Source organism: Pelobates fuscus, chromosome 8 (assembly GCF_036172605.1).
Source record: "Pelobates fuscus isolate aPelFus1 chromosome 8, aPelFus1.pri, whole genome shotgun sequence".
Lineage (NCBI taxonomy): Eukaryota > Metazoa > Chordata > Amphibia > Anura > Pelobatidae > Pelobates > Pelobates fuscus.
In genome coordinates, this window is record NC_086324.1 from 129,069,927 (window position 1) to 129,093,185 (window position 23,259).

General features: G+C 37.7%; 1 protein-coding gene across 1 annotated transcript in view; it reads right to left on the reverse strand.

Annotated features, from left to right (window-relative positions):
• SNX29 (sorting nexin 29) overlaps positions 1 to 23,259 on the reverse strand; it is a 586,499-nt gene that overhangs the window by 275,630 nt on the left and 287,610 nt on the right. Inside the window, exon 16 of the mRNA XM_063430302.1 lies at positions 2,265 to 2,381. Within this exon, the coding sequence (XP_063286372.1) occupies positions 2,265 to 2,381 (117 nt within the window). The remainder of the gene's footprint in view (positions 1 to 2,264; positions 2,382 to 23,259) is intronic.

Here is a 23,259-nt window from a genome sequence, read left to right on the forward strand (position 1 = left end):
TCTCTCATGCACCGAGAGGTGATGCCGGAACCGAAATATGACGTCACACTGGCTCATGGCATTAATAAGTGGTGCCCGAGGGAGCTGAGCAGGAAGATTACAGCTCCCTCACCGCCACCACTGACTGGTCATCAAGCCCAGTAGCAGCCCCACTGACCCAGAATCCACTACAGCTCTCCCAAAGGTAGGGAGGCTGGCTGGATTTAAATTAAAATAAAAAAAAATTAAAAATGTAATTTGTGTGTGTGTGTGAGGCAATGTATGTGAGTATAAGTGTCAGCATCAGGGTGTGTGTGTTAGTGTATGTCTGTTAGTGTGTGTATGTCTGTCAGTGAGTATTTGTCTGTCAGCGTATATATCTTTGAGTGAGTGTGTGTCTGTTAGTGATGAGTGTGTGTGTATGTATGTATGTCAGTTAGTGAATGTGTCGGTCAGTGTATGTCTGTGAGTGTGTGTCTGTCTGTGCATGTGCATGTCTGTGAGCGTGCCAAAGTTTTGTCATGCCTAGGGCAGCACAAATCCAAAATACTCCACTGCTTATATTTATCTTACTCAAACCTGATGTGGATTGCAAAAAAATAAACCTGGGGAAGTCTCCAGCTACTTTATCTTCAATGTCTAGCAAGAGAATGATTTTTTTACTGGCTCCTTATCTTCCTCTCAATCTGCTGGAAGGGCCAATTCACAACATGAGAGCTCCACTCCACACAGAGCTGCTTTATACTAGGCAATTGTCAGTCTGCAATCATTATTAGCAGCTAAAATTACTTAATCTGCTAGTTCACTAAAAAAACAAAATCCCGGCCTTGGGTGCTAGAACTTGACAGACAAAAAATAATTATCTCTCATAGCACTGTTACTGATGAGATCAATTTCATGAATATGAAAATACTACAGCTGGAATATCCCGTGTTCTGTTTGGGTGGAGAGTACTAATGCCCTTGAATTGTCTGTGTGGGTGGAGGGATCACATGACCAAGATTTATATTTTCTGTTTATAGGCATAAGTGGGACTCTTAAAGGAGTAACTTAATACAATGTATAATTTGCTTGCTTATGTGAGGATACATCCGGTGAAGATGTATCCTCGCTGGATTTCACTTTCCTTGCCTTCTTTGTACTGGCAATGCATAGCTCCCAGACAATTTATTTATTTCTCTTGAAATTCTAGGAGTCGTGGTCCTGTTGGGCAATGACATACTTCCTAGTAGCCCATATCACCCTTTTGGGCAATGTACTAGACGCGGCTCTTTATTCTTTGAAACCTGAACAAGTCACTAAAATTGCATTCTCTTAACATTAAAGAGCTGAGCTTCCCCATCTAAACGAGCCTCTTGCCAAGATAAATAAAACAGGCTAAAGACAAGAATGACTAAATCTGCTCTAGTTACATTGGCAGACTATTTATACATCGAGGGTAGGTCTTGTGCATTTTGCTAAAATAAATGGGTTGCAATTTAGGTTCATAAATACTGCCGGCTTATAGTTATTTTGTGCCACACTAACCACAAGGATGAAAATACTCTGCTCATTAGAACTAATGCCACTAAAATATATCGGTTCCTAAATGTGTATAACCCCACTGGCGCTGCTTCTTCTCTCATGTCTTATGTGATTTAATCCACTATAAATAAATGCTTACTTTCTAAACAGTGTGTGAACGAGGTTTTCCTGCTCATCAAACCAGATTATGTTGCCGGACCACTTGGACATATTAAAACTGGCAAAAACTGTCACTGCTAGTTCCCTGATGGCTTATACTGAAAATTGGAGAATTAATAATCGTTAAATGTCTTAACAAAAAAACAAAACAAAAAAAAACTCATACTTTGAGTGTTCATTTAAAGGGACACTATAGTCACCAGAACAACTACAGCTTGAATACAGTAAGACTTTTACTATATTTATGGAGGCATGAGAGGCCCAGGGGGGCTAGATGGTGGTTTTAACACTATAGGGTCAGGAAAACATGTTTGTGTTCCTGACCCTATAGTGTTCCTTTAAGTACAGATTGAATCCATCCCTTTTTCTAAATGACTGTTATATAACAGAAACGGAGAACATAACCTATACTATTGAGCAATTAGTAGTGTCGATAGATCTTTAAAAATGAAATGCACGGATCCCCTGTTCCTTCATAGACCACCAAGCAATAAGGTTGCTACTGCTAGACATAAAACCCTGAATCCCTTTGATGTTTATAACAATGGAGACTAACAAACTATAATTACATTTGTCTTATTTGAAGAATAAAACATACTTACTGGCCCTCTTAGGTCAATAAGTTCTTGTCTCATCTGAGAAACAAGTACTTCTTTGGCAATCAGCGTGCGGTGCAGTCTCTCATTAAATTCTATCAGCTCACCATGCATTTCAGCAACCTGGAAGGAGAGAAGAAAAAAAAACAAAAGATTTTCATTTCTGCACTTAAGCATATTCTATTTTATAATACATTTACTCACACACATAATAGCTACAATAACATGATATGCCGCCCCCATCCCCCCCCCCCCCCCCAAATAAAAAAACAAAAAAAAACAGCAAAATGTTGCTACAGGGTAAGTACCGTATATACTCGAGTAGAAGTCAAGTTTTTCAGCACATTTTTTGTGCTGAAAAAACCCAACTCGACTTATACTCGAGTCAATGTCTGTATTATGGCAATTTACATTGCCATAATACAGACTGGGGGCTGGAGGAGAGCTGTAACTTACCTCTCCTGCAGCTCCTGTCAGCTCCCTCCTCCTCCACGCCTGTCCGGTCAGCTCCCTCTGCAAGTCACAGTGTAAGTCTCGCAAGAGCCGCAGGGTCATAGCGCGGCCGCAAGACTTACACTGGGACTTGCAGAGGGAGCTGACCGGACCGGCGTGGAGGAGAAGGGAGCTGACAGGAGCTGCAGGAGAGGTAAGAGCTCTCTGCCAGCCCCCTCCACTGAACTGCCAATGCCACTGGACCACCAGGGAGTGAGAGCCCCCCTCCCTGCCATGTATCAAGCAGGGAGGGGGGACAAAAAAAATATGAAAATAATTAAATAATAATATTTTAAAAATAATAAAATAGAAAATAATAACATAACAAAAATTATTAAAATAATAATATTATAACAAAAAAAAAAAAAATGCCCACCCCCCACCAAGGCTCTGCAACACATACACAAACACACACTGCATCACACACACACTGCACTCATACACACTACATTCATACACACACACACACTGCACTCATACACGCACTGCACTCATACACGCACTGCACTCATACACGCACTGCACTCATACACGCACTGCACTCATACACACACACTGCATTCATATACACACACACTGCATTCATACACACACACTGCATTCATTATATACACACACTGTATATAACTATTCAATTAATATATTTTTTTTAGGATCTAACTTTATTTAGAAATTTACCAGTAGCTGCTGCATTTCCCACCCTAGTCTTATACTCGAGTCCCAGTTTTTTGGAGTAAAATTAGGGGCCGCGGCTTATATTTGGGTCGGCTTATACTCGAGTATACACGGTAGTTGTAATTCACTATCTAACATGTAATGATCACTATACATGGGTGATAAATATTAGATTTGTGCAAAAATTCATTTGTAGCAGTTCGTCCAAATTAGATTGCTCAAACAAGTCAGTCCATCAGGAATGTACCTGTGGAGTCATATTAAATGAATAAAACTTCACAGGTAAATCCTGGTTGGATCCATTCATTCAGGTATGTATTAAAACATGTTTATTGAGGCCAGAATAAAAAAAAATACATTTTAAATACATAATAAGATATATTGTTCAAAATCTGGTTAGAAATGAAAATAATATATATATTTTTTTAATTTTTTTTCTAAGGCCTACGGAGTTCGTTTATACCTTTATTTCAAGTGTTGTAACCCCAAAGTAAATATTGGGCACACAGTTATAGGTGCTATTTACCGATAACTCTCCAAAATCAGCCAAGTTAGAGACTCCCCCCCAACCACATTAGTGAACAGAACCCCCCCCTTTTTTAAGTCTTGCAACACGCACCTTTGTCATCACAGAATTTACTGTATTAACTCTGATGAAATGTTAACTAAGCATCTTAAAAGTAATCATGAAGTTGATAAGTGAACCTCAGAAACAGATGCTAAGAATGAATTGTGTGTACCAGAGAACATTGCTTTGCCGAATTTCAGCTAAATTGCTTTTAATGAATTTGTCATCGCTGGCTGGTCTTTTGAGGAAAATCAATTTCTTATTACCAGCTTAGACTTCTCCTTCAGCAGTTCTACACTCTCCAGACCTCCTTCATACATTTTGGTTTATAGACCTTGAATTGATTTTATTACTTGTATCCTTCCCACCTGTTCATTTTATCCTCATATTCTCTTTTCATATTGTAAAAGAAAGCGAGAACCAAACTACCACTTCGGAGAGAGCTGAGCAAGCAATATCTCTTACAAGATGTATATATATCTGTATATATAGAATAACATCTCAAAAATCCCAGAACCTATTTGAAGAAGTATATAACTCTACTGGCATATTAGTGACATAGTAGTATAACAAAATTACACTATATCCCACTTCTATAATGTTCTCCTGAACAGAGGTAGAATATCAGCAATCCACTGTTTTATGTTTCAGGGAAGTAATGTGATCATTGTTGTGGGTTTTTAACTCAAAGAGAGAGACAGAAACACTTGTAATATAAAATAATATTGTATTGTTGCTTGTTGGCACAGCTCTTGCTATAAATCACAACAAATATTGCATTCACAAACGTTTTATTTATTCCCGCATATTAAAGTTGCATTGATCATAGTTTAACTTTTATTGAGGCAACGCATAATGACCATACATAAATAAAATGAGTTATAACAGGCAGACAAACGGGTATCTGAGAATAACATATGTAAAACATGCATAATGGAGCATAGGAAAGCACAAGTAAATAAAATCCTGCTATCATCAGCCTCATTTTAAAGTAAAATCCCATTTGAAACAAGCTAGGCATTCGTGTCTGAGTATTGAGTGTTATCCAAGCTGGATTATCATACGAGGTAATATATACATTAAGAACATTTAGTAGATGAGAACATATAAAAATGCTGAGTTAAAGTAGATGAAAACCACATCTTTTAGTTATTACTCAAGGAGGAGCCACCGGATACTAGGGCACATAGATGAACATGGGAGAAGATGGTACCTGTATGTCATAATGTAACTCAGAGACTAGGTAGCATTCCAGGATCAACCGATTCCCACACTCAGGAGATACAGAATATTTGCTGGATGATCGCTGAGAGGAACAGGGAAACGGTAACCAGGTAAGACACCCCAACAGCCCCAGGCCTGCATCACTTTTCCACGGACTCGGAACCTCTTACAGTCCAAGTCCTTCCCGACTAGGGAAAAGCAGAGGATCATGCCAATCTGTTTTCGACTAAGGGAGAGGAAACGCTTGTGGCCAAGCAGAACCCGAGGGAGGCTCACCACCATTCCATCTCACGCTTCTCCATTTTGCAACTTTTGTTTTTTAGCGGAGATGTTGCTGCAATATTAGCACCCTGCAAAGAGGTAAAGCTCAGCTGAATCGAAGATTGTCCGCCTCTCCTTGCCATCGGCAGCACCAGGCCGCACTGGACCCTGCACAAGTATCAAAGGCTGGCACTGTGTAATAACTGGCCCAGGACTTTTGGATCAGTATTGAGAACTGGTAGGTCACTAATTATGCCAAACGAGAGAGTTGTGTATAAGGTAAGTTGCTCAATGTAGAAGCTTAATGCAACTCTTTCTCTCGAAAGGCCTGCCCCCAATTGTTTACATTTTAAAAATATATTGACAGGTACACTTTGAAGATGTATGGATGGATGTAAAGCAAGCATGTCAAACTCAAAGGCTAGCACGGGCCAAATAAACAAGGTTTAAGTTTATGTGGGCTGCAAAAAAATAAAAATAAATAAAAATAGTTTGACCTAGACCAACACAAACTAAAATTACTTGAATAATTCTCATGCAAACAATCTGTAATTCTGGGTACATATATATAGTTTACAATCCAATACACATCCTCATGCGGCCCTGCCCCCATTCTTATACACTCCCCCCACTCTCACAACTCTAATTTAATACACTGCCTCCACCCTAATACACAGCAATACTCCCTCCAACTACTCTAATAAACTGCTCCCGCCCTCCCCCTCCATTCCCCAAATTTAACACAGTGCCCCCTCCCACAACTTTAATACACTGCCCCATCACTCTAATACACTGCACCCCTCCTTCTTCCCAATTTAATACACTGCCCCCTCACTCTAATGCATTGCCCCCACCTCCTTCCCCTAATTTAATACACTGCGTCACCTCCCCCCAATTTAATACGCAGACCTCCCTTCCACCCCTCTAACACACTCCCCCCCTTTCCACCCTTTCCACCAACCCTACTCCCCTAATTAATACACTACACTACAGGAAGGTGCTCCCAAGCCTCTCTTCCCCTACCATAAGCCATCATCCCGTCCAGCACTCAGTCGCCGTATATGATTCCATACGCTGTATTCGCATATCATGAAATAATGTTTTTTACCCGCTGGCCGTTCACAGGAGCACGCAATTGGCTATGGCCCGAGGGAGGGCCACAGCACAAAGCTGCCCCAGGGCAAATTTTCTGGTATCCCAGTAGGCCAGTCTGGCCCTTGGCCGCAAATATACTCATTGGGGGCTGCATGCGGCCCATGGGCCGCATGTTTGACATGCTTGATGTAAAGAAATATAAATAAACAAAAGGATGACAAAGCGTCAAATGAACAAACAAAAAATCTAACTAATTAGTGGAACCTAGATGTTCTAAGCATTTATAACAGACTCTAGTATCCTGAAGGCATTATCTTCAATTGCAAAACAGTCTCAGTAGCGCATTACTCTGCTGTCCTCCACTCATATTTTCCAATATTGTAACAACACACTCTCAGAAAGGCTCCTGAGAACTTTAATCATCAAGACTATAGGACTGCGGTATATTTAATTGCTGCACTATAATATATTGATATTAAATATGATTTGTGTAGTGCATTAATCAATTTGCTACCTGGTAGAGGCAGCAAGGCCAATTTGAGCAGGAGTGGGGTTAATCTGACTGTGTAGGCATGTGATAGCGGTCAGGAGGTTTACAACAAGAATTCCTCTTTTGAAGTTGTGACTTCAACCAGGTGTGAAATGTTACACATGAGCTGCCTCCAAGTCTAGCTTCTACGTAAACTAACTGGCTCATCTACCATGTGTCTGTATCCCCTTATGGATAGTGGATCCCTTTGATATACTAATTGACAATTTGCAGTTGAAGAGCCCAGGAGGCCAAACAGGAGTTCTCATTAGTGTTTCACGGTGGAGCACATACCATATTGGAGGACCAGAAGCTGGGGTAACGGCCAACAGTGGAACATACAACACTCATCTGCAACATCTGTGAACCCTTATTTAGCCTCTAATTAAACATGGACAAGAACGGAGAACTGCACATCTGTGAGAAAGTCCCATTGGACAAAATGTGTTGGATTGCTGTTACAACCCTTTTGGCTATTTTGACAAGTGGTTTTGCCTTTTATTGTATTGTGACTGTCTGCACTTTATTCCACAGAGAAGGCTTTCCCAAATCAGGAGGTGTTTTGGTCCACTTGGAGTGTTTTCCTTGATGTTTTGGAATGCATTTTTACATTAAAATTTATTTTATCATACAGTATTGCACTATTTGCGGTCTCTTCTTTTTACATACATATTTGAGGAGTCGGGAAGTGAAGATAATAGTTTTTGGGACATACCCCTGTGGGGGAAACAAGCCTGCAATCTTTTCACATTGTAATTCATGTTATATTTCCGGTGTGTATTATTTTCACCATCCTTTAATATACTTTTTTTAGTATAGAATTTTGTTTATCAAGAGACCATTGTCTGCTATATTAATATTAACTCAGAGATTAATAATCAAACCTTCTTTTGTGCATATTCAGGATGGCGAAAGCGCACCTTACAAAAGAAGTATAAATGTGGCTAGCACAACTTAAGCCGTTTGGAAGGAATTGTGATGTCCATGGTATAGGGTCATAAGAAGGAAGTGTGGCATATCTATGGAACTGAAAAATTGGAACGAATTCCTAAATATAAGAATTATTTCTGTAGCATGCACAAAAGACAAAATAAAATGTAAATTTTCTGTTTAGATTGGTGTTGGTCTGAAACACAAAGGGGATTCTACTTATTGTTCCCTCCGCCTATACTACCTCCGGCTTGGAAACTTGAGATGATTACAGAAATTATAAAGCTAATGATGTGCAAATGACTATTGTGCTTACTAGCAGTCAGGATCTAATTTGGAGCGAGTAATTTTGAAGGAGCCCCCCGGATAGAAAATATTGTTACTTTACCATCTAGTGAAAAGTTAGGTTGTCTGTTAATTTTTCCTTTTTTATTTGTAACTGTTATTTGTCATTTGTTTTTTTGCATGCACTGTGACTATTGTTTTGTTCATAATAAATACTCCTTTATTAAGTTTTGCCTTTTTATGGTAAAGACTCACGTTACCCGACAAGACCAATTTATTGGTCATTTGATATTGCATAGATATTGTTTTAAATCATATTCTTTGGGATGTTAGTCTAATTTGCTTGGGGGACGAAGGCACCACATTTATAAATTGTATTGGTGGTGGCAGTGTCACGATTGTATTAATATTATTCTAATTAAGTGTAGGTGGTGCTAAATGATATATTTATCATTATTTCAAGTCTAGTGCAGAAAATGTGTGAGTTTTAACCATTTTACGACCAGAACAGAGTTGCGAGCAAGCTTGTAGTTTTGTGCATTGATGACAACCAGCTTTTTAGAGACTGCCTCAGTCTCTCAAACACATGAATTGTAACAACACACTTTCAGAAGAGCTCCGGAGAAGACTACAGGACCTATTAATCACCAATTCAAAGACTGCCTTAAGAGCTGCAAGGTACAGCTGAGATTCACCATCTAATCATTACTCCACATATATCTGCTGTATTCTCTGTTTGCTATTACTTTGGTTTTATACTTTTTGTACTAGAATTCTATGTTTCATGCTTACAGACAGAATATTTCAGCCCTCGTACCGGTGCAAGCAGGCTTATATCTCTTCCTTGTCAACTCTATAGACCAGTGGTTCCCAAACTGAGTGCCATGGCACCCCAGGGCGCCGTGGAATGTTTCCCTGGTGCTATGATTATAGGACCGGGAAACATTACTGCTGAACAGGGGCCCGGTTGGGTGTGCGTGTTTCAGTGTTTGTATGTGTCAGGGTGCGTGTGTCTGTGTGTCAGAGTGTTTGTGTGTGTGTGTGTGTGTGTGTATGTCTGTGTGCGTGTCACTTTCTATATGTATTTGTGTTTATGTGTCAGTGTATTTATATGTACCTATGTGTTAATGTCCATGTTTATCTGTGTAAGTATGTATGTATGTGGTAGTGTATGTGCATACATCCACGCAGTCAAACACCAGCACAACATACAAACACACTTCTGCAATCTAACACAAATACTATATACAAACACACATCTGCATTCAAATTACAAAACGATATACAAGCACACCCTTCATTAAAACACAAATACTTCACACAAATGTACATCCGCATGTACACCCCATGTAATCAAATGCAAACATTACATATAAACACACCCCTGTATTAAAACACAAAAACTACATACAAGCACCAACACTGTACATTACACTATAGCACCTGTAAATGCTGCAGCGCTGTACAGGTTTACAAACTAAAAATTTTGACATCAGGTGCCTTGGAGAAATATTGAAATATTAAGGGTGCCTTGAACCTAATAAGTTTGGGAACCACTGCAATAGACCATTAATTCTTAGTGCTTGCCCATTCCCAAATTGCACCTATTTCACTTTCTAATCTCTTCTCTTGTTACAGTCTCAGTCTCTTGTACACAAGCCTTGTAATACACTCTCTGAATTCAAGAAGTCACTGAAAACACACCTCTTCAGGAAAGCTCACCATCTTCCAGGGTGACTTTTCTCTCAATTCACTGCGCTCATTACTTCCATTGCATCAATAGCCCAACTCTCTCTCTCTCTCTCTCTCTCTCTCTCTCTCTCTCTCTCTCTCTCTCTCTCATGCCCTTCCTTGTTCAGTACTTTCACACACCGCATTTACTAACTTATTTCAACACAGGCATCTTATCCATCAATCCTTTCCCAGCACTGCAGAATATGTTGGCGCTATATGATAATAACAACAATAATAATGGGAACTACAAATTGTGGACAGGACAAAGGCCTCAGAGGGATCATGTCCATGTTTCAGTGGTGCAAGGCTCTGCAAAAGTACTGTTGCATGGGCAAAGATGCATCCATTCACACTGGAAAGCATTCCTACATTAGAATCTTTCCAGGGTCAAGTGGTATTTATTGCGCTAGAAAGGACAGAGGTGTTAAAGAAAGCAATTTCAAATCAAGAATTGATTGTGCCTGACAAATATAGCTGTACCAATCTTTGGAGATAAGATACAACGGCCTGGGGACCTAGCTTTGGGTCCTGACCTAGAGTTTAATAACCACTTGTGTAACCCAAAAGCTTCCTCCATTTCCTCCCATATAACAATATTGTATGGTGTAAGGTAGCATACTGCAAAGGTTCTCAGTAAATATAAATGATGCCAGAGAAATACTGGGTTTGGCAAGAATACTACAAGTGAAACAATTCTCTTCAGACAGAGGAGTGACTTCCCTCACACCTGCGTTACAAGTTTTTTTCTAAAGGCATTATAAGCACTACAACCACTATGGCCCACTGTCTTGGTTATGGTGCCAACATGCCGCTGGCGCTATTTATTTTTTGTTTTTGTTGTGCATTAAAAAGACACTAAGCCACAACAGCAGTAGTAAGCACATGAACATCAACATAGCAAAACAGTGGTATGGCAGTGATGTTACAGCACATTTTTATATGTAGAAAGAGTTAGCTATTGACATGTAGTGTGTGTCATCTGGTGGCAAGAGAGGGTATTAACCCCAGAGGGTAAGCATATGTTACTAGAGAGCTCATTAAATATATCGCATATCAAACCATCTAGGTGTAGAAACTAACTTGACAAGTAAGTACATGAGATCGTGAGAGACGTGTCTTTGACCTCACTCGTGTGTGCGTGTATACATGGGTGAACTCTGGTTTAAGGCTGTGTCAATCTAATTATTTGCCTCTGAAACGTGTGTGGCTAAGCTATCTGGGGAGACTACAAAATAGAGGCAAGTGGAGGGAAGAGAATGTGTGGTGCGTCATATATATATATATCAGAAAAATATAACAGCTGTATGCTTGGAGAAAAATAAATAAAAGAAAAGTAAAATAGAAATCAAGAACCAATGAACATATGTGTCCAAGTGGGTCTTCTGATAGACAAATGGTGACCTTTGTGGGGTCCTTTCTATGGGCTGACTTAGATGATCCTTGTGTTCCCGGCTGCAGCAATAGGTCTTGCAGAAGGCCCAGGGTCTTCAGTAGAGCAGCCTTTTCCTGAAAATCTTGAACAAGGTGAGTGGATTTGCCGTGTTGGACCAATAGAGACTGTGTGGAACCATGGAACTCCAGCGATATAGGATGCCACAGCCTCAGAGTAAGGAAGTGAAGGGGTGTAGAGTTTTCCACCATTGTAGCATGTCTCTTGACAGATCTGTGTAGAATGTTAATGCGATACTTTCAAATGAGTAAGGAGATGTCGATTTTAGGCTGACTGAAGTGCTGCTTTATCTTTGTTGTTTTGAAAGCACAACACCAGGTCTCTGGGTGCAGTATTTGGGTCCTTCCGTGGTTTCGGAATTCAAAAATGCCATCGGAGGTAACATTCTTGGTCTGCTTAGGCGGCAGTAGGACCATTATCATTCGCCTTACAAAGTGTTGAAGCTCTTCTGTCGATATGTCCTCCGGCACTTCCACAATTTTGAGCTTGTTGCAGCGCCTTGCACCTTCCATGGTAGCAAAGCGTTGCTCAAAGACCGTGTGTTGTTTCTTTAGAGTCTGGAACTTATGTTCAAGGTTAAGTATCTTCAGGGCTTGTGACTCTATGGCAGTCTCCACTTTACCCAATCTGCCCACTAGGGCTGTGGGGTCTGCCCAGAGTGCGGCAACATCTACTTGCACGTTTTTTTGTAGTTCAGACAACATGTCCCTTAGGGTCTTGCTGACACCGGAGCAGAGTAAGCACATCATGGGATCAACTGGCAATGTGCTGGCAGTGGTAATACAGTGCTCCCTGTGCCAAGCAATATTTCCTCTGAGGAGTTGGAATACGAGTCGAGGTTGGCAGCCACATTGGGCCCATACGTGCCACGCGCTTGCCGGAGCATATCTTCAATGTTCATGCCAGGTCTGGGCTTATCGGGTTTTGGCTTATTAGTCTTGCGACTCATGGACGCTGCAGGATTAGATCGTTTTTGGCCATTCAATAGGTTTAAAATATGTTTTTCTCTATGTATAGCACGGAGCCCTTTGTTCATGAATCTGTTTGCTTCTAGTGCTTATCTCGAGGCCCAGTCTCTTACTTTTTGAGGTTAATACAAACTGAGTGTACCCAATGCATGTAGTGGTTTTGTGCTTAGAGTGCCCCTTAAATAAATACCAATGGTGTACATCATAACCTTTGTAATACTCCAGCCTCTCTTTATTTTACTTTATGTAACGATTGAAATCTATGATTTTAATTCAATATAGGATAAAGACAGCATCACCAAACATGGTTGACAGTTACTTATAAAAATACTTAACTATTTAAATAATAATCATAATTTAAACTGGGAGATTGCAAGGAAAGTTGAAAGCAAAATGAACAAATCAACTAATTAATGCCAAGCAGAGAAATGATGACCTTTTGTTTAATTTAATTGAAGTGATGACTTAATGAATTTGGACCAAACCTGAGATTTTTATTGGCTAACAAAACTTCCAGGCAACAAGCCCAACAACTCTAATGAGATATAAATATTGGTCAACATGACAAATAGTATGTGTTTATTCAAAAAGAAAGCACATTGTGCTGAGGTCATTACTGTTACCACAAAACAACCATCCTTCCAGTAAGTAACAAATAATAAAGGGGTATGTGCAGAAATAAGGATATATATCCTGCTTTATTCTGGTATTTTACTCTGATAAATCTCATGCAACGACCAGGAGTGAGTATAAATGGTGGTCTAGACTAGAGCCACTCCTCTGACAGTATGAAAACTAGTCGTGCCTGAATTAGACGTAGAATATTGGTCCTCTTATTCGATTCATTGTATTGAGTGCATTAATGATTTTTTATTATCTTGAATTTTTTTACATTTGAACAGCTACAAACGAAATTCCACTTAAGTGTTTTTGACGCCCCTGCACATGCGAATCTGGTTCAGAAAATGTACGAAAATTTGGGGATTTCCGACCAGGAGCTGAGTGCTAGAAAATTGGAAGTGTCAAATTTAGAAAAAGTTTATATTTCAGACCCTGGCCGGAAACAAACCATCTCAATGTGCTATGCGTTTTTGCAGGAGAAGTAGGCATGCAAGTGCCATAAACGACAAAGTGGGAGAGTGATTTGGGTGAGGTATTCACAGTAGAGGAATGGCATGAATCATTACTTGCAAGGAATTGAAAGGCATTACATGTTTCATTTCCCACTTAGAATCCCATTTAAAATTAATTTATCGGTGGTATTTCTCCCCATTTAAAATGTTCCGACTACACCTCTCCACATCTAACCTATGTTGGAGAGGCTGTGGACAGGCAGGTACTTTATACCACATTTTCTGGTCATGCCCAAAACTATCCAACTATTGGCAGAAAATATTAGAAATTATTATATCTATCACCGAGTTCCCTGTCAATTTAACTCCTGGATTATCCTTACTTAAACGTCTCCCTGAAGATTTATCAACTCACAAAAGAATAATGTTAGGCCACCTCGTTATCTCAGCCACATCAGTCATTCCTAGATATTGGAAATCTGTTACAATTCCCTCTGTCAATGACGTTTTACTGTTATTATTTGAAAATAAAAGATGCAAACTTGCTCTCCAAGTACCATCGGCTACCAAGGTACTCCTCGGACATGACTGGTCTGAGTGGGAAAAGGCAATGAGGAGTAAGTACAAGCTTGATGTTTCCACCTGACCGGAAATCGTTTTATCACTTATGTTTGACTCCTTATTTAACGTATTTGTCATTAAATATACAATATCTATATAAATGTATAGGACATCAAATTATTTTTTTTCCCCCCTCTTCCTTTTTCTACTTTAATTATTTCATGTCATACTATGGATGTGCAATTGATTCATTTTCCCTCAGTTTTTCTTTATGTTTTTCTTCATTTTTGATCTTTGTTATTTGTTATTACTCATAGTATTGATAATGTAACCATAAAGATCCTTGCTATTATGTCTCTGTCCATATACCATAATTTTTAAATATTATTGACTGTTAAAAACCTTGACGGAAAATGTACAATTGTTATTTTTATTATTTAAAACAATAAAAAAAATTTTTGAAAAGGAGTGAGTATAAATGGAATAATAAATACGTAAATTATGCACATGTAAAAATAGAAGAAAAAATGCAGAAAAGGGAAAAAGGGAACAAGTCCACTAGACAGTGAGTTGATATATATTGGTGTCCCATTAGCTCAATATTCCAAGTTGGCTATAGTTTATATAGAATGTCAATCCAAGTCCATCTGTTGTATATAATGCAACAATAAATATAAAAATTAGGATGAAATCGATACAGTCCTGCCACAATGCATCAGCTGGATGGGTCACTGAATGTAGGGACTTCTGCTACAATACAGACTGGAGACATATATCATTTGCTGAAATATTATAGTATCAAACTAGGCTCCATTAAACGTAAGTGTTCATTTCTATATTGCTTTTTTTTTTGCTATTATTTGGTTTGGTATACTGCATTATATTCTGTAATTCTCTTACACATACACACGAGAATATCTACCACTGCATGGACTATGTGCAGAATCTGTACTTCAGTATATTCATAGGCAGGAATCATTCCGTCCAAGCGCTTAAGCTGGAGCTGAATACAAGCTCCTAAAATGTGTGAGTGTATACTGTCTCTTCCTTTTAATTCATCATATTTTACGTTTCCTTTCTTATTTTACATATACTTCTAAGGCCATCTTTGGCGCTACACATACTCTTCTGTTTTATTGTATCTTCTACCGGATAAGAGAGACCCTGGATCTGGTATATTAGCTGCATTTTTAAGCTGTACTAGTATTTTCCAAGCGCTGAATTTCCTCATGCTGTTATAAAGTTGTTTAGGTACCTAGAGTGCGCCTTTAACTGATCCATCTACATACATGAAATTTTTTTAAAGAGCAACACACAGAGCAAAAGAATGTTCTTAATGTACAGTGCCAAACCATCATCTATTTTTCCAAATTTAGTAGAAACTAACTTTACTTCCTGTCAAACTAATTGCTGAGAACATCACTTCTGGAAACATTCCTGTTTTTAAGACTTGATCTCTGGTTTAAGATTCCATCACCTTTACCTTCAGCTTCTTTAGCAAGGCAGTGGTCGTCTTGCAGGTGTGTTTGGGGTCGTTGTCATGTTGGAATACTGCCCTGCAGCCCAGTCTCCAAAGGGAGGGGATCATGCTCTGCATCAGTAAGTCACAGTACATGTTGGCATTCATGGTTCCCTCAATGAACTGTAGCTCCCCAGTGCCATTAGCACTCATGCAGGCCAAGACCATGACACTCCCACCACCATGCTTGACTGTAGGCAAGACACACTTGTCTGTGTACTCCTCACCTGCTTGTCGCCACACACGCTTGACACCATCTGAACCAAATAAGTTTATCTCATTGGACCACAGGACATGGATCCAGTAATCCATGTACTTAATCTGCTTGTCTTCAGCAAACTGCTGGAGTGTTTTCTTGTGCATCATCTTTAGAAGAGGCTTCCTTCTGGGATGACAGCAATGCAGACCAATTTGATGCAGTGTGCGGCGTATGGTCTGATTACTGACAGACAATGTAATAGAGCAGCAGGAAATGCTAGCAGAATGCTTGGTTGCATAGGGAGAGGTATTAGCAGTAGAAAGAGAGGAGTGCTCATGCCATTGTACTGAGCACTGGTGAGACCTCACTTGGAGTATTGTATGCAGTACTGGAGACCATATCTTAACAAGGATATTGATACTTTGGAGAGAGTTCAGAGAAGGGCTACAAAACTAGTTCATGGATTACAGAATACAACGTACAAAACAAAGTTAAAAGATTATATATATATATATATATATATATATATATATATATATATATATATATATAAATACAAGCAATGCTGCACTCACTGTGTTATCCAATGACTGCCTGGTGCTGGTCGGCAAAATATAGAAAGGTAAAGTAGATAGCACTTCGGAGTGCTATCTACTTTACCTTTCTATATGTATTAAGGCCGCTTGAGGTCATCATCAGAATGACCCTCCCACCCACTCCTCATTTCAACACTTTATCTTTTCTTTCCATTTACTTTACTTTCTTACTCTTTGGTGTGCCCTCTTTATTTACAGGCCTACCTTACTCCATATACGGCTGTTTGCCCCTTACACAAATATATTTATATATTTATTTTTTTGAGCAGTGTATATTAAGAAAAAAATACACTTAGTATGATATATATATATATATCATACTAAGTGTATGTTTTTCTTAATATACACTGCTCAAAAAAATAAAGGGAACACAAAAATAACATCCTAGATCTGAATGAATTAAATATTCGTCTGAAATACTTTGTTCTTTGCATAGTTGAATGTGCTGACAACAAAATCACACACAAATTTAAAAATGGAAATCAAATTTTTCAACCCATGGTGGTCTGGATTTGAAGTCACACTCAAAATTAAAGTGGAAAAACACACTACAGGCTGATACAACTTTATTGTAATGTCCTTAAAACAAGTCAAAATGAGGCTCAGTAGTGTGTGTGTGGCCTCCACGTGCCTGTATGACCTCCTTGCAACCCCTATGCATGCTCTCCTGAGGGATCTCCTCCCAGACCTGGACTAAAGCATCTGCCAACTCCTGGACAGTCTGTGGTGCAAAGTGACGTTGGTGGATGGAGTGAGACATGATGTCCCAGATGTGCTCAATTGGATTCAGGTCTGGGGAACGGGCGGGCCAGTCCATAGCATCAATGCCTTTGTCTTGCAGGAACTGCTGACACACTCCAGCCACATGAGGTCTAGCATTGTCTTGCATTAGGAGGAACCCAGGACCAACCACACCAGCATAAGGTCTCACAAGGGGTCTGAGGATCTCATCTCGGTACCTAATGGCAGTCAGGCTACCTCTGGCGAGCACCCAAAGAAATGCCACCCAAACCATTACATATTTTCTAAACAGAATTATTTTCTTTTTGTTGAATAACTCACACATAAATCTTTAAATTGCAACAAAAGAGAGTAAAATGTGCCCAATGTATGTGTACCTGTACAAAATGTTATACTTACATAGGTCTTCAGATACCATGCTAGAACGCACACGTCATACCAGAAGTGACGCGGCAGTTAGCCAACATTGGTAGTCTCAGTGGACTTGATGTGTGTCAGTTTGGAAGTTTGCAAGTCTTTTCTTGTAATTTATCTATCCACAAGGTCTGGGAATCCTTGGATTGTTTACTGCTGCCTGTACATTTTATTTTGTATTTTCTAACACTATAGTGAGCGCCTATCAACTCTTTGTACGATAAATCTTTAAATATGCAGACGTGCTGTGGACGTGGAGCGGACGCAGGACGTAGCTGTGCGTCGAGAGGAGGGGATCGTGATGGCGGTCTGAGGGCTGTGAAGGGTTTTGAGACGCAGACATGCTGATACACCGATAGACCGATAAGCATTCTGATGCTTCCTTGACCTACCAAGTCTCTCCTAAAGTCGCATCTAAATTGATATTTATTCTAAGCTGAATCATCAAATTACTGAATCAACTTGCAGATCTGGGGTAAAACCGTTGTCTCTCCGGTCCGAATGTCGCAACAGCGTTTAACATCGCTACCTTTTGAAAATAACACTCTATGGTTCTGGTGTTCTATTTGCATCCCCTGAAAACAACACAGATATTCTCCAAAATCCTCTGCAGCCAACAAGTCTACAAGTCAGCAACAAGATTACCCGCTTATACAAGTTTGGAATAGCTGATGGTTAGACGCATGCTGAAGGCTGAAATTCCATCCAAAAGATAAGAAACTTTTCTTTATTGTTCCCTTTCCTTTCTCATCCCTGTTATTATTTGACTTGCCCAATTTGTGACCTACAGAACTTATAACATTTACAGAACTGTGATTATATTTAATGTATTATATTACACTTGCATAAGAAAAATAAAAAGGGGGGGGGGGGAATATATATATATATATATATATATATATATATATATATATAAATAAATAAAAACAAACAAAAAAAGAAGGAAAAAAAAGGGAAAGAAAGAGAGAGGAGGAGAAAAGATAAAGGAGGAAAAAGAGGGAGAAATAAGGAGAAAGTAAGGAAGGGGAAAATCTAAAAAAGAAGAAAAAGAAAAGAAAAGGGGAAGGAAAGGAAGTATTAAAAAAAGGAAAAAAGGAGGGAATAAACGGAAGAAAAAGGAAAGAAAATAAAAAAGACACTTGTAAATAATAATTAAAAAGAAGAAAGCAAGTAAAGATAAAGCAGACGGAGCGTAATTTAGAAGGAAGCTGATGGCTCCCAAAAAAACAGTCCAAGATCTCAAACTTACATCAAACCGAGATAAAGGAGATAAAGGAGAAGCACATCAAGAAAAAAACTTAGACGTATTTTTTTCTCCCCAATCTAAAGATCCTAAAGGGATTAAACCGCGATTATCCTTAACAAATCAAAAACTATCTATTATGGATATAAATAAAGACAAAGAAAAAGAAGAAATTACTACTAAAGTTTTGAATGAAAGTCTACAATCTATCTTAGAAGAAATAAAGAAAGAAATTTCAAAAAACTCCACAGAAATCTTTATAAATAATGGGGAAATATATAATGCGTTAAATACATTTTTTTCTAAAAAAGACTCAAAAAATCTTTTTGCTAAATGCACAAAACTATTTAATATAACAAAAACAGAGAACCGCCCAACGGCAATAAAAAGTTGGGAAAAAGTTCTGAAGTGCTCCATAGATTTGGAAGAATGGTATGCAGCTATAACCAAAACAAATAAATATGTACATAGTCTCTCTCTGATCGAAACTCACTTTAAAGTGATTAACAACTGGTATTTGGTCCCTTCAAAAATATCGAGAATGTTTAATGATAATAATGATTTGTGCTGGAGATGCGGAGAAGAGAAAGGGGATTATATCCACATATGGTAGCGCTGCAAAAGAGTAACCCCCTTATGGTTTATGGCTAACTCATAATTATATAGTTTAAATGGAATAGGAATAAAAGTTACACCAGATATGATGTTGCTACATATAAGGTGGCCCGCCCTTAGCAGAATGAACCAAATTCTGACAATACATCGCTTGATGGTGTCAAAGATTATTATTGCCAGGAACTGGAAAAAGACGCAATCATTTTCGAAGATACAGCTTATTCAGCAATTAAAATACCAGATTCAAATGGAAATAGGTTTAAATAAAATTAAAAATCAATATAAAGAGTATAGCAAGTGGGAAAACTGGTTAATAAAATTGGAGAAACAAGAGAGTGAATTGATGCCCTAGAAAGAAATAGAATACATAGTAGATATTCCCCCTTAAATAGTAAATAAGTTGAGCCACATAGCTGTAAGGTATGGTGTGAATGTTGATATGACTGTCGTTAGGCTGTTTTCTTCTTTTTTTTCTCTCTTGTTTAAAGATTTGTGCGGTTTACCCTTCTTCTACTGTTCTTTTAACAAGGTGTTGCCCCTTAAAGCATTTTAATAGGCATTAGAACAATATCATTTATAAAGGGTAACAACTATAAGTAGTTTTAAGCAATGGAAAGACTGAGAAGTTAGGGAGGAGCCAGCAAATGTTTATGATGACTAATATACCTAGCCATATACGATGATATATTCGAAGTTATTAAGAGGCGGGTATAGTCTGAAATATAAATTTTAAAAAAAAAAAGGAGATAAAGGAGAAGCACATCAAGAAAAAAACTTAGACGTATTTTTTTTCTCCCCAATCTAAAGATCCTAAAGGGATTAAACCGCGATTATACTTAACAAGTCAAAAACTATCTATTATGGATATAAATAAAGACAAAGAAAAAGAAGAAATTACTACTAAAGTTTTAAATGAAAGTCTACAATCTATCTTTGAAGAAATAAAGAAAGAAATTTCAAAAAACTCCACAGAAATGCGATATGAAATAAAAAGTGAAATCTCTAAACTAACTGAAAAATCCCAAGTTATGGAAGATCGACTGATGAACGCCGACTTTCAAATAGTATCACTAAATGAACAAGTAAATACACTGACATCAAAAATCCACAATCTTGAAAACAAAATAGAAGATAGATCTCGTATGAAAAACCTTAGGTTTCGTAATTTTAATGATTCTAATAAGCAAGAAAATTTGCAACATATGTTACACGACTACTTTAAAGTTCTAGGTTTAAAACTGGATGGCCATAATGAGAAAATCGATAGATGTCACAGACTGCACAAACCATCAAATATAGCATCTGATATTCCAAGAGATATAATCACCTGCTTTAACTCGTTTGAATTCAAAGAGCAAGTATTAAAAGCTAACAGAGAAAAACCTATTACGGACAGTCCGTATGCAAACATCATAGCACTTCCAGACCTATCCTATAATACTAGAAATAAGAATAGAATGTTTACACCTGAAATCAACATTTTAAAGCAACATAACATCAGATTCAGATGGAGCTTTCCTACGAAGATGATTAACAAATGGATGGAAAAACAGAGACTTTCGATCAACCACATAAACTAAAGACATGGCTACAGAATAAATCACTAAATTAATTTCTAATAGGGACTTTCAAAGTTTTAGGAGGAGTTAGGTAGATTAAGAGGTTGGAGAGAATCAAATCTATAAATTTATATATTTATGTTTATTGTAAAAAAACGTATTTTTGAATACTTTTTACAAGATGATTATTATGAAATAGGCACGCCTTATGGCATAAACAGGAGAATTAAGTATGGTTGTGGGTATTTGTCAACACAAAATTAATAAGATTTAAAAGGCGATAATTTCACATGCACAGTTTCTCAATTAATATACTTGTTTACTTATTTTTGTTTACTCATATATATATTTAAATGAAACACAAGTTATGTAAGGATTAGAAAAGTAAGAAAAAATAGAAAATGAAAGGGGTATGGGGGGAGAGATAGGAAGGGGAAAGAGAGAAAGGAAAGCCTAAATAGGCACACAAGGGGATAAAGGGTATATAATGCCTTTATTTAGTGGATGCTCACTAACCTAAAGTTAACATGATGTAAAGATAACTTCACATTTAATTTATTTTTTGTTCACAATGTGTAAAGAGGAGGAAAAAAAAAAAGAAAAAAAAAGATTTTTTTTTCTTCTCTTTCTCTCCTCCTCTGCCTCTACCATATCAAATACATACTCCCAACTAAGCCTTTGGATGCTTGATATGAATCCCCTCTTTCTGTGATGTTTTCACAGATATCTCTTAATCTTCTAAGTTGGAAGATCAAGTGAATCCATGGCTATCAGCCTTGGGATTTAAATTGTTAAATGTTGGTGAAACGTTGATGTTTCATCAGATGTTTTTATGTTGTGGTTTGTGTTGTTATTTGTATTGTTGCACTAATTGGGCTATGGTCAGTCCGAATAATATAATTTTTGTGTTTCAAACCACTTGGTACTATCAAGCTAGTATTTATCAAATCCCTGAAAGCTAATGTTGAAAATTATGTCTATAAATGTACAAGGTCTAAATACAAGGTGGAAAAAGCAAATGCTATACAATTCCTTGGTTTCTAACCAAATACAAATAGCCTTGCTCCAAGAAACGCACTGGTTGCGATCTGAGTCGCTAAAATGGGGGGAGGGGGGGGCATAAATATAACCATATATATCACGCATCTCTCCTAAATAATAAAAAATCTGGAGTGGCAATCATATTTGATTCTAACCTAAAACCTGAGGTAAAATTAATAGATAGCGACCCTTGTGGCAGATTTCTTATAATTATCTGCAAAATAGAAACCATAACTTACACATTGGTTAACATATATCTACCAAATATTAATCCAACCGCCCTGTTTTCAAAAATCATGAATAGATTAGAAAATAAAACAATAGGCACTTTGCTGATAGCAGGCGATTTTAACTGTGTTTTTCGATCCAATAATGGACAAAAAAAACACATTCAGTTAAAGTCTGACAGCCAGTTATATAAACAATCTAACATTTTGTCTTATTTATGTGCCATGCATGGTTTGTATGATGCTTGGCGTGTAACACATTCAGATTTACGGGACTTTACACATCTGTCTAAAGTCCATAACTCGTATTCACTAATAGATTTATGTTTAGTAAAAGCCAATACATTGAAATAAATTAATACAATTCAAATTAAAGATAATACTTGGTCTGACCACAGTTTTGTAATATTAGAAATGGGTAGGGTCTTGCGGAGATCTGTGGACTCCTGGAGGATGGACGACTCTCTCTTCAAATCTAAAATTAATCAAGGTTCCATAATTAAACTTTCAAGGTTTTTTTGGCTTGAAAACTCCACTCCTGCTATTTCAGATTCCACTTTATGGTCTACCTATAAAGTGGTTATTAGAGGCTACCTTATTAAAATAGAAAAACAAACTAAAACTATGATAAATAGAGACCTAACAGATTTAAACATTCAATATTTTAATTTGACCAAAATGAATAAAGATCTCACAACCAATCAATTAAGATCAACACTTTTAGAACTACAAAAACAAATGAATCTAAAGATAGAAGAAAAGATTAGAAGAACAATTAACAAATTGAGATTAAATACTTACCATCAAAGTAATAAAGCAAATAAAAATGTAACTAAAAGATTAAAAAAGCAAAACTCAAATAATAGGGTTAATAAATTGGTTGAGTATCAAATTACATACTCCTCCCCGGAAAAAAAATGGACAATTATTCAATGAATTTTATAGTAAATTATATAATCTGGATACATCATCAGATAGCCAAGATATTAAAAAATATTTGGA